Below are 12,840 nucleotides of genomic sequence, written 5' to 3' on the forward strand. Positions count from 1 at the left end.
TGACGTAGAGTCGACCGTTTGGAAGTTGTCTACGTCATAAAATGTGATGGTAGAATGTTAACGGCCTCAGCCTGAAGTGTGAGTCTATGAAAACGCCTGCACTCATTTTCAAATATATACTGATCCAAACAGTTTTAGCTTCAGCAGCTAACGGCAGCGCCGACCTGCTGGAGGAAATCTCTCCGTCTGTGACTGTCTGTGGGAATCCTCTCTGCATTTCATCCTGTAGTTCTGTTCCTCCAGCAGGTCAGTGCTGCTGAAGCTAAAAAAATAAACTAAGTGAAACACAGACAAGTTTATTGAAAATGAGTTCTGGCTTGTTTAAATGTCGTCACACTGTTTGTCTTCCTCTCATTATTATTATTATTATTATTATTATTATTATTATTATTATCATGCAGTGGGTGGAGTTGGGCTCAAACCTGGGGGAGAAGTTGCACTTTAATAAAATAAGGTATTAAGGGTGCCAGCGGAGGAAACACTACTGCGTATATTCACAACGCGGAAGCTAGAAACTTTTTTGCCATCTGTGCCAGCTGAGCAATTTTTATTAGACTGAATGGGCGCCATTTTGGTCCAGGATCCAGCTCTTATAATACATCCATGGAGCTAATTAGCAAATGTTAGCATGCTAACATTATGCAAATTCCCTCTTTGTGTTTCCTCGGACAGTGTTTCCCTGTTGAGCTGCAGGTGGAAGTATAGTAACAAAAAGAGGAACTTTGGCACTAAAAAGACTGTAACGTTGAAAGATATCTACTTGATTTGACTCATTTGGACACTGAAGCTTCATATTAGCTTCAGATAAACTTTTAAATACATTTTTTTGCACAGAAGGAGGACTGTGGATTTTGTCCTCCATCACTTCCATTGTAAGGTCATTATGAAGGGATCTTCTAATGGTCAGTATGAACAGGAGGAATGATTACAGCAAGAAAAACAGGTTTCAGTGACTGTCGTTTTAAGACACAATTGAAAAATTGATCCAACAGATGGACAAAGGGGAACGCTGCAGAAGTGCTTTGAGAAGTTTCTTTGGATGCTTTCAAACACTTTTTTTTTTCATGAAAGCTTGTTACTATTAGATATGAACATGAGCATGAAAAACATGAAAAAACCAGACGGTTTTCCAAAATGTCTAAATGTTCCTTTAACAGTTTGTTCCATCTGCAGACGGTAAAAAAGACTCGACAGGCCCAGATGGGTAATTGTGAACATTTATTGGTTTTGTTTTGAATTTTAACACTAAAAAGTACCCGCTCTCATTGACTAAAACAGGTAATAAAATAAAAACAAACAAAAAAAACAAAAAAAACACCATCACCATCGCCTTCATCATCACATCATCATGGCAGACAGTTGTAACTTGGCGTAAAATGACATTCAGACGGTGCTGCTGTGATCAACACGGGGCACAAGGTAATACAGCCAAACACATCAGTGAAAAAGTCGACTTCACTGGCGAAAAGTTGGCAATAATTCACTCAAAACTGACATTGGTCACAAAAAAGGTCAAAGGTCATATCAGTTTTGAGTTAATTCACATTGACTGACGGACAACTCACATGTCGTCAGGAAAAAAAAAATCTTTCCATTTCCTGGCTGAGGTCGATCTGTCCCAACCCTCTCAGTCACTGAACTCCAGCACTTTTGTAAATTTTATTATTAAATGGGAAACTCTGATTTGGTTTGTAGAGTGCTGATTTACAAAACTGGGCACATTTTTTTTTTTTTTTTTTATCAAAAGTATTGCATTAAATCCAAAAAACACTGAGATGAACCTCCTTTGACAAACACAAGCAAGTCAGTTCATCAGGATTATAGAAGGAGTAGAAATAGCTTTTCAAAATAAAATTTAAAAAAAAAAAAAACCCTTCTAGATTTTAACATCGATCACGTTTCGCTATGTCATTACAAACAGTCTGCTTTAAAGTAAAACAATTTAAAATAATAAAACTTAAAAAACACTTAAACATCCCTTTCATCCCCTCATTCTCACTTTTGCATCAAACATTATGAGGACCTCAGATCGTTCCCTGAGGAACTCCTGCATGAAGTTTAAGAAGCTCCAGCTGTACTTCTACAAACTGACCATAAAGGGTTTCTTTAATGAACGCTTTAGGATTTTTTTTTTTTTTAACGCTAAGGTCCCTCCAGGCTCCCAGTGACTCTCTTGGCTTTTTTTTTACTGCAGATTTGATTCCCTTCTTTTACTCTTTTTCACTCCTTCACAGCCTCCTGTTTAGACAAAGAGACTGAACTGGACTAAAATTCTCTCCACATGGGAACCACGCAACCACTTTTCAGAAAACTGCCATCAAATAAAATAAGAATAAACAGGAATCAAGATGTGATATGTACACTTGAATGCGCCTCAGTGCTACAAATGATATGACGTTTGACACAATAAAATATTAACTGATTTCTTGAACGTCCTCCTTTAATTAATTAAATAACATTTGGAGAGAAATGCATCTGGTGGAAATTATTGTTAAAGTAATAAAAAATAATTTGACAAGTTGTAAGGTCGTGATGAAGTGCAGATTTGTTTCATGATCATCGGTATTGATACTTATTGATAGTTTACTCAAAATTATGAAATCTTGTTTTTGTAATTATGACATAATTCTTGATTAAGTGAATTTCATTTTTTCCCCATAATTATAACTTATATGACAATCTCATAATTATGAGAAAAGACATCATAACATTTCTCACAATTATGAGATGGAGATCTCATATTAATGAGACAATATGAGACACTGAGTCATAATTCTGAGAAAGTCTGAAAAATCTAAATTTTTTTCCCTCTTTACCACATAATTATTGACTCAATATCTCATAATTTACAGAAAATATCTTGTAGTTATGTAATACAAAAGTCATAAATTGATATTATTTATTTATTCATTCATTAGGTCCCTGTGTTGTGCAATTAGGGATGAGTATTGTGTAATATTTTATCGATATTCTTATCAGCTTTTTCATTACTAAAGAATTGCTTTTTAAAAAATACAGAATAATTTCAGAAGAGGATTAGAATTGATTTATATTTTAAACAAAACTAAATGTCTTTCTAGAGCAGCAACAGTAAAGCATCCTTATGTACAATAAATAAAAGATTTTGGAGGTTTTCTGACATCATGGTTTTTATATAAACTTTCCTTCCCTTTTGTTTATTTCCAACCAAATGCATTTCTCTCTCTTATGGCTTTGTAAACAAGGACAGGAGGAACAGTGATTGGTTAACATGATGCTGCTGCTGCTGTCAGGGGGGGGAAACCTCATAATCACCGCGGTATCTAATATTCGGCTTTCTTAAAAACACGTCAACACGTTTAAACGCAGCGTTCACTTCAATCAGCAGTAGAAGATGCGGAGATACGAGGTTTTTTCCCTCTGACAGCGGCTCTGAGCGTTCTCTCTCTAATCTGTACACAGTGCAGTGAAGCAGCTGCTGTCCTGTCAAAACCACATAACTGCAGTAGTGGAGGTGAATGTTTGCAGACATTTTTGTGCGTTTTATATTTAAAAATTAAAAAAAAGACAAAAAAATATATATAGAAGCTGGAGCATCAGACAGCAGAAGAAAAACACCTGAAATCAGCTGATTGTTGGAGCGTTTGATTTAAAATTTAAAAAAAGAAAAGAACAGAATTTAGAAATTAACTTTCTAATGTCAAAAAATTATTTTTCTAATTTTTAAATAATCTGAATGATCAGCCGTCAGCTGCTTTCAGATCAGTATGGAAGTCCACTTCTGCCAAGAAAAGAAAAACAATTATGAAAATTATGAAAGTTCATTCTTGACATTGATGACAGTAGTAGTGATCAAAAAACTGTTTAACATAAATCTTTGCAAACCTTTATGCACAAGAGAATAAATGATGGGTCCAAAAACAAAAAAAAATCAGCTACTGAAGCATCAACGCTGATTTTTATTACTTGGAATACTTTCAATTTCAACTTTTAAGCCAAAAATTGAAGAGAAATCCTTATAATGTTGCGGAAAAAAATTGAAATTTGAACATCTACAGTTTCATGACGACTGCATCTGCTGCAGATGATCATGTGATTTGAAGTTTCAGAATGGCTGCTAATGGACCAAAAAACATAATCGTATCATTTACGACGTCCAAGACCTCGTACACAGTCAAAATTATGATGGTAGTAAGTAATTTGTCTGACTTACCATCTTATAATTTTGACTTACTACTTTAAAAATTCTCTGAATTCTGACTTTTTGCTTTTTTATGTCATAATTTTGTTACCATCAGTATTTTAATTCCAAACTTTTCAGTTTTTTTAATTGTCTTGGCAGAAATGGACTTCCATATATCAGTGCATCCTGCTGAGTCCTTATAAACCTGTTTAAACCAGAATTATAATTTAAAAGTGCAGAAAGTCCTGAAAGACGGTATTTTTTCAAATCTTCTGCACACAACTTCAATTCTTGTTAAGATTAAAACTTTAAGGACTTTTACTGCTCCGTGCAAAAGCAACATGGGAGTAAAAATCAAACCTTTAAAACCTGAGAAGTTTCTGTGTTTGCAGTCATGTGGTTTTTATTTTTACCCGACAGCTTCAGCCTCTGTTTTTTAAAAAAAAATCTGAGACGCATCCAAAATGAAAACAAACTAGAAAATAGAAAAATACACGTAATGTAGTCAAATATCAACGCCGTACATCTACTGAGGTAATGAGGTCTGTGTGGAAAGAGGAAAAAAAAACAAAAAAACACTTGAATGAGGTATGTGAATACGTGTTGAGACTGAAAGTGCAACGAAAAACGAATAAAACAAAGATGCTCGGCGTTTGTGGAAAAGCGGTTGTGTAATTCAGATGTTAGGCCCAGCAGACAACAAGCTGAAGTTATTTAAGCAGCGTTCAGAGGCAAAGAAAGAAATTAAACAGTAAGTTATTAGTTATTAATTGTCATCAAATTATAGCGAGTTTTTACTGCGGACACCTTGGTTTATAAATCCGCTGAAATCAAACCCATTTCAAGTTTTCATTTGCTGAATTCCTGATATTTTCTGATGGTAGTCTGATGTTTGTTGCACAGCATCGTCTTATGTTGTAAAATTCACCAAAAGTTCTGAACGTGCGCTCTTCTTCTACAGTTCTTATATTAAAAAAACAACAACAAACCAAACTCAGCAGAGTTTGGGCTTCATATTGCTTAAGAGACAAACATTTTTTTTGTTCAAACAAGTAAAAACAGAATCACGTTTCGCTAGAAAAAAGTTTAAAACATTTAAAAAGCATCAAAAACGATGGAAACTGATTGTTCGTGCTGAAGCATCGCAGAGCAGAAACAATATTAATACATGAAAATATCATCGTTTATCTGATCCGTCCATCCTCCTCCATCATCATCATCATCATCCCTCCATCCCTTCCTTCAGCCTGGAGGCTACAACCGTTACAGCCCGTGTTGAACTATGGAGCCTTTCAAGGGGAACGGACATGTGAAAATGGAGGAATCATTCAATTAAAAACTCTTGATTCTCACTATGGACCAGTTTGAATTTGATCTTGGACTTTACTTTGAAATATAACACATTTTTATCTTCAACGTTACTTAAACTTCATACGAACGTGGACATCAAAGCCATCACCAAACGTAGGCGTTAAAGTTCATTTTTCTTCTTCAGGTTTTGTCTGATAATTATAGTGCTTCTATAACAATAATTATTAATTTAAGTAAATAAATTGAGTAATTTGAGGATGTTAATAAATTAATAAACAAATTTTAGAGCACAAAATGGTAATTTTGTGTAATTAAGTGAAAATGTCAGAGCTAAACTTCTGCACACAAGTCTTAAATTTGAGTGATAGTGATAATCAGATGTGATATAATTTCAAAATTTTAAACATGTCTGTCCATGATGTAAGATAATGTTGAAATGTTTAAGTGTAACATTCAGAATTTTTAAAATTTTGTCAGGAATTAGCTTCCATAGCAACAATTTATCTCTGGGATTTGGGTTAAAAAAAAAAATTGCAAAAAAAAAAAAAAAAAAAAAACCATGAAATTGACAGATTCAGTGTGACAAATGAATGTGGTTCATGAATGTGGGGATGTGAGTAGGACTTCCTGTTGGGCAGAGCGAGTATTTAAATCCAGCGTCGTGAGACGTTCAGGAATTTTTTACCTCGTTCATCAGCAACACAAAACGTTTGAGCCGAGCGTCTGTTTGGTCCTGCAGCTCAGACGAGTTTACCAAAAAGTCTTCAGGATTACTTTAAAAACTGCTTTTTCTTCACGTCTCACTTTGTTGCAAAAAAAGACTGAATTTGTGTAAAATCCTGTAAAATATAACGCCAAAAAGTCTTCCGGCCCTTTTTGGATCCCTTTTTTTTTTTTTTTTTTTTTTAAATCTTTTTCCTCATGACAGTTTTCAGGTAAAAGTCCAAAATTTCAGACTTGTGAAAAAACAACAAGCTCTGAACGCTGCTGCATCAAATTATTCTTCAAGTTTTAAAACAAGTTGCTGATTAATCGATTAGTCAGATATTATGACGTTATTATAAAGTTGAAAAACCATAAACAGGTATTTGCACACTTCAATGTGTCTTTAGAGCTGTAAACTAAAGTAAATGACTGTGATGAAACATATCAATGCTGGTGTTAATATTGACACCACATTTACAAAAAAAAAATAAAAAATTTGCCATTTCGTGGGTCGACCGTCCGGGACCTCTCCTGTCACACGCTACACCGCCACGAGGCCACGCCCCCCCAACAGTCGGTGTGTAGTTACTCTTTAAATATGATTTTCTATTTGCTGCTTTTCTCTGTTTTGTATCATTTGTTTGTTTTTTTTTGATTAAAAACATCACTTAAGACTCTCTCTGAAATAAAGATGGATATATGTGACATTATTTTGTACATTTTGACTCTTATTTATATCTGATAGATTTACATACGGAAGCTCATTTCTGCCAAAAAAAAGAAAGGACAGAAAGTTAGAAATAATAAAAGATATTCTTTTATCAAAATTTTTGAATTTGTGAATCAAAATCTTGACTTAATATGTTACGTTATGATTTAGTGAGTCAAAATTTTGAGTTACAATCATAATAAATCACATATTTTGTAAAAAAAAAAAAAAACCAAAAAACAAAAAAAAACTACCCTATAATTTCAAGCTCTTTGTCGTAATAATTGTAATAATTAGATCCAGTTTGCATAATGTTGAGATATTCAGTCACAATTTGTATTTAGTACCTCATAATTTAGGATTACTATTATTACTGGTATTTCATCCATTCTTTTCTTTTGCTGACAGAAATGTGCTTCCATAAATATTTGATTAATAGAAGAAAAAGGAAACAATCGTTTAGTTGCAGCCAGAAAAACTGTAAAAAAAATAAAAAATAAAAAATAAAAATTTCCAGCAGAAAACGCATGTGGTCGTCGTGTTTTGTTTTCAGGAGGTATCTGTGTGTTGACGTGAGGTTTCTGAAACATGACAAGAGTGAAAACTGGACCAACTACGAGGGCGAGATGAAGGAAAGAAGGAAGGAAGGAAGGAAGAGGAAGAAAAAACGGAGGAATAAACCGTCGCAGAGTTAAAAACCTTCCTCTTTTCTCTTTTTCATCATCAGTTTCTGTCTGAAACGTAAAAACTGTACAACAAAAAAAAAAGGATACAAACTGCTGAGATTCACATTCAACGAGTCCAAACAAACGATGCCACTGACGCACACCGACGAAGTTTATCTTTTCGTTTGTTTGTTTTCCTGTACGAATAACGAGAGAAGAATCCTCAAAAGTCGTCCGAAAAATGTAAAATATGACAACAAAATGCACAAAAATCCAAAAAATTGAAGAAAAAAAAAAAGAGAGAAAAAGTCTGTTTGTTAAAAAAAACAATAAAGGGCACTTTAAAAACAAACAGGTAGAAAAATGAAAGGTCACTTCTTCCTGCACGAGTGACGTCCAACAACGCTGTACAGATCCAACACGGTGGGAAACAGGAAACAGGAAACGACTGAGTCTGAGTCCGACTGCTGAGGCGATGAGCTTATTGCAAAAAAATAATATTCACCTGCCGGGACAGAAACTCACCTGCAGCAGCTGGAGGTCGCTTCCTGTTGATGAGGAGGGTTTTTTAAAATATTTTACAGGAGGAGAAGAAGAAGAGGAGAATGTTTGTGTGCGTTTTTTTTTTTAACATGTTTTTTTTTTTTTCCCTTCGTCGTCTCCGATGTGACGCCTCCTCATCACTTCCTGTTTCTGGGTTCAGTTTTATTTCCATTCATGTGTTTTAGTTTCCTGTTTTATCCTCTTGGAGTGCAGATCTGTTCACTTTGTTCTGAATCTCTTATCGAATCTGTTTTTCTCTCAATATAATTTAAAAAAAAAAAAGCTGGTACGTATAAAACGGCAAAGAAATGGTCGTAAAAAATGATCCTAAAACTCTTGACGTGGAAGCTCTGAGTAAAGAAAAATACAAAACATTAAAAACCCACATCTTTAAAAAAAAGTTTAAATATTTAGAATAATTTTAATTTAACGTTTATATATTTTATTTTTAAAACTCATCAAAACTCTGGTTTTCACAGTTTAAGTAAAATAATAACACTTAATTGTAAGTTTCCTTATTTATCATTAATAATCAGTATATTAACAGTTAATAAATACTTTAAAACAGATATAAGTGTTATATATATATATATACATACACAATTATCTGTTAATATATTTTTAAAACAAAACTTAAAACTTTTTAAAGTTGCTTTTACTTTGAAACCTTTGCTAACATCCTGTTTCTGTCTTCATATTTTTTTATATGAAATGTGCAATATAAATAAAGTTTTATTTAAACAGAGAATGAATGACAATATAGAAAAACTGTTGTACTAATACAAAATATGTCTTAATAGGAGAAGTTGTTGACAAATATTGTACGTTAATAAAAATTATAAAATAAAAAACGTCCTTGTATCTGCTCATAACTTCATGATTGTGTGTTATTACTTATCAAATGTTTCTAGACTGATTATAAACGATAAATAAAAGGGACTTTAAGTCAAGTGTTACCAATAATTGCACTTTCTCATCATGTATATAGATGTTTATAATATGAACATGAGGAAGATTAGAAGAATATTGATTGTTTTTACAAAAAATAAGAGCAATTTTAGAACTCTGACGCATTTTTACTGAGTAGTTTTATACGTACCGGCCCTTTAAACACTCTTAATGATTTATTTACATCCTGTTTGTTAAATGTATGTTATAAACTGTGACTGTTTATGCTCTTTATGATAAGTGAAATCACAAGAGGTGTAAATTAACTGTTTTTTCTTAGTTTACTTCAGTTGTATACATACTGTACTGTATATATACATATATATATATATTACTATATATACTGTATATACTGCATATATATGTACTATATGCTTGTGTGAAAAACTAATAAAATGTTGGTCACAAACAAAAATTAATTGAACTGTTTAGTTGAATTTTGTTACGTATGAAAATTAACGTTAATTAATGTCTAAAAATGAGGAGACATAAAAGATTCGATAAGAAATTCATTATCGTGTTTCTGATCAACGAGGAACCTGATTGAACACAGAACCATCAATCAGAACCCGAACCGATCAATTTCTGGTCCTGGATGGTTTTTTTTTTTCTTTTTGATCCAGAATACAGACGTCGTGAGAGTCGAGTCATGTGACCTTCATCCAGAGAGACGCTCCGATTGGTTCTGTCCGACGAGCACCAACGAGGAGGGATAGACCGATGTTTGATTATCAGCTACTATCAGAATTTAAAGATTTATCTGTTTTAAATTGAGCTTTTATGTGCTGTAAATCTTTTAATGTAAAGCTTCTAGATGTAATGTTTTCAGGATTATATTATAAAAATTGAACATTGTTTTTAATCTTGTTCTGTGAAACACTTTGTGTTCACACTTATAATATGAAACCTTTGCACAAAATCGGTAAAAATCATCTCGTTGTTGGAAAACTGTGATTAAAGGCAGAGTCCATCATTCTGGAGAAAGATTGAACTACACCCCTTCCCTTCATGCTCCTTCAGAAGCTCTGCCCCCCCCCCCCAAAACTCATGGATGCGCATTGCCATGGCAACAACCAAAAGAGAAATATGGAGGACTCCAGAGCGACGCTTCTGCTGTCGAGTCGCTTCTGACTTTTCATCACAACAGTCTGTCGTCACTCCGCAGCTCCACCAGCCGACTGAACATTTAGAGTTTGCGTCTCGGCTCCACAGTGTTTGTAGTTATTGATTAATTGATAAGGTTAATAATAAGTTGACAACAGTCATACAGCAGGATGTTTGCTCAGATTACTGAAACAGACTCTGTGAGACCGTCTGTCTGATGATACTGGTCACAGCGTCTCCCATCACCAGTCCTCCCATCTGTCATGATCACTCCCCCCCCCCCCCCCTCCTGTGCACAAACGCCGCCTGCTGATTGGCTGGAGTAGTGTTGCGCACTGTGGGGAGATATTCACTGAAAAAAAGTGTGTTGAACAATCTTTCTCCAGAATCTGACTCTACCGATAATTAACTGTTCAATGATCTGCAGATTGATCATTAATGAAGACGATCATTAGCTGCAGCTCAGACTGGACTTCCTGTTCTGGTCGGTCTATCCCGGGTGATGGGTCAGTGTACCGTGTGTTTGGTGAAACATTTGATTCCTTCAGCTGACAGGAGTTTATCTGCATTTCTAGAAAAAAAAAAAAAAATCTTGAGAAAACCGTTTCCAGGCAACATGTCGTGGACTCGGCGTGTCTGTGGTTCTGGTCTGTGTCGGTTCTGTGGATCGTTGGACTCTGTTGAAGCTCTGTTAAGTCTGTTTGTGTCCTCCGATGTTTCCAGTTCAGCCCCAGGTGAGCCTCTCCGTCCCCGGGCCCAGGTTCAGGACCTGCTGGCGGGGTGCTGGGTCCGGATGTGGCTGTGGAGGCGGGTCGCCGAGGAGAACCTCTTCCCGCACTCTGAACAGCGTAACGCCGAGGCGCTGCTGGGCGGGGACGAGGGCGAGGCGGCGGTGTCGGCGGCGGCGTTGTCGGCGGCGTGAGTCTGACGGTGAGCTTTGAGGAGCAACACTCGACTGAACCTCCGACCGCACTCCTCACACTCCGACCAAACCCTCCGCCTCTTCTTCTGCACACACACACACACACACACAGAAACCTGATCAATCCTTCAATCAATCAACAGGAAACAATCAATACATCCTCGTTTATACAGTAAATGCTGACATGTCTGTGTACAGGATCAATGACCCCAAAAGCTGCTGATGATCAGATCTGATCGGCTTCTTTTTATTATTTTTTATATGTTCTTTATTTCCGTTACCTTCCTCCCTTTCTCTTCCTCCTCCCCCTCCTCTTCTTCCTCCTCTTCTTCCTCCTCCTCCCTCGTCGCCAGGGGTGACAGCGAGGTCTGGCCGGCTGGTTCGACGCTGTCGCGGCGTTCGTTGGCCGCGTCGATCGCCAGAGCGGCGAGCGTTTCCTTGGCGGTGGCGGCGGCCTCGTCGTCGTCCTCCAGCAGCTGAGACGGCAGCGTCAGGAGGCGATGCAACATGGACGCCGACGAACGCCGACCTGAACTTCCTGTACAGAGGGAGAGAGAGAGACGGAGAGTCAGAACAAGACGAGCTCCAATGATTCGTCAATCAATCAATTAGTTGCCAACTATTTTGATAATTGATTAATCTGCTGATTACTGAGGATTCTTTAAGCTCCAATTAGAGAAGAAAATAAATATTTACGACTGCAAATAAAGATCAGAGAACTAAAAATATATAAATATATGCAAATATACATGATGTTGCACATTGGGTGAAATATAATTTATCACATGAGTTCTATGTGATAAATTCTTGTCTTGATTGATTGTTTTGACTGCAGCAGTAAACGAGGCGTCTGACAAACAGAACCAGAGCTGCAATCATCAGTCGATCGACATAATATTGATCAAATCAATCAGATAATTAATTAGATAATTAAATAATAGTTTCAGTCAAGAAAAAATGTCAAAAGATTTGCAGGTTTCAGATTCTCTAATGTGAGGATTTTAACGACTAACTGAATATTTTGGTCACTTTGGGATCTTTTCACTGTTTTCTGACATTTTAAAGACAAAACTATTAATCAATAATGAAAACAATCATTAGTTGGAGCTCTAAACAAAAGTCAAAGACATTCGGTTTACTGTCAAATCTGACAAAGAAAAGCATCAAATTCTCACATTTGAAATGCTGCATGTCAGCAGCATGTCTATTATTGATGACTAATAAAACATTTTTTTCAATTTCCTGTTTTCTAATCAATTGATCGTTGCTGCCGACACGACGACAAACTAACTGAGAAAAACCTTCTGTGAGCAGAAAACTCAACAAACTTCAAGTTCATTAAAATCTCCTCAGATATGAACTAAATGTTGTGTCTGATTGATGAATGATGTTTCTTTGTTTGTTCCTCAACAGAGTTTTGAGCCTGTTGTTTATTTATCTTTAACGTGTTTAATATGACTCATTATTAAAGGGACAGATTTTTATTTGACTATTATCTCTTCACAAAGAGACTTCCTGATTAAATGAAGGTTAAATTATTGTATGTACTGTATTTGTGTTTCTGTTGTTATTTTCAAAGAGTATTTTTTGTTAATGAAAAATAAAGGAGAAAAAAAAGGAGAATAGTTTCAATGTGTGTGAGGATGAAGTTTAAGATCAATACACTGATTGATAATGACATCATGTGTCCAGTAGAGGGCAGCGCAGAGAAACTAAACAGCAAACAGTGATGAGATGAAGCTGCAGCAGGAGGCTCAATGTTTCCACTACA

At 35.6% G+C, this 12,840-nt stretch overlaps 1 protein-coding gene across 1 annotated transcript in view; it reads right to left on the reverse strand.

Annotated features, from left to right (window-relative positions):
• Positions 1 to 10,411: 10,411 nt before the first annotated feature.
• si:dkeyp-113d7.10 (zinc finger protein 503) overlaps positions 10,412 to 12,840 on the reverse strand; it is a 30,806-nt gene continuing 28,377 nt past the window's right edge. The window contains exons 5-6 of the mRNA XM_044331372.1: positions 11,351 to 11,607; positions 10,412 to 11,155 (exon numbers count right to left, since the gene is read on the reverse strand). Coding sequence (XP_044187307.1) covers positions 10,910 to 11,155; positions 11,351 to 11,607 — 503 coding nt within the window. The 3' untranslated portion in view covers positions 10,412 to 10,909. The remainder of the gene's footprint in view (positions 11,156 to 11,350; positions 11,608 to 12,840) is intronic.

This window comes from Thunnus albacares, chromosome 17, assembly GCF_914725855.1.
Source record: "Thunnus albacares chromosome 17, fThuAlb1.1, whole genome shotgun sequence".
NCBI classification, from domain to species: Eukaryota; Metazoa; Chordata; class Actinopteri; order Scombriformes; family Scombridae; genus Thunnus; species Thunnus albacares.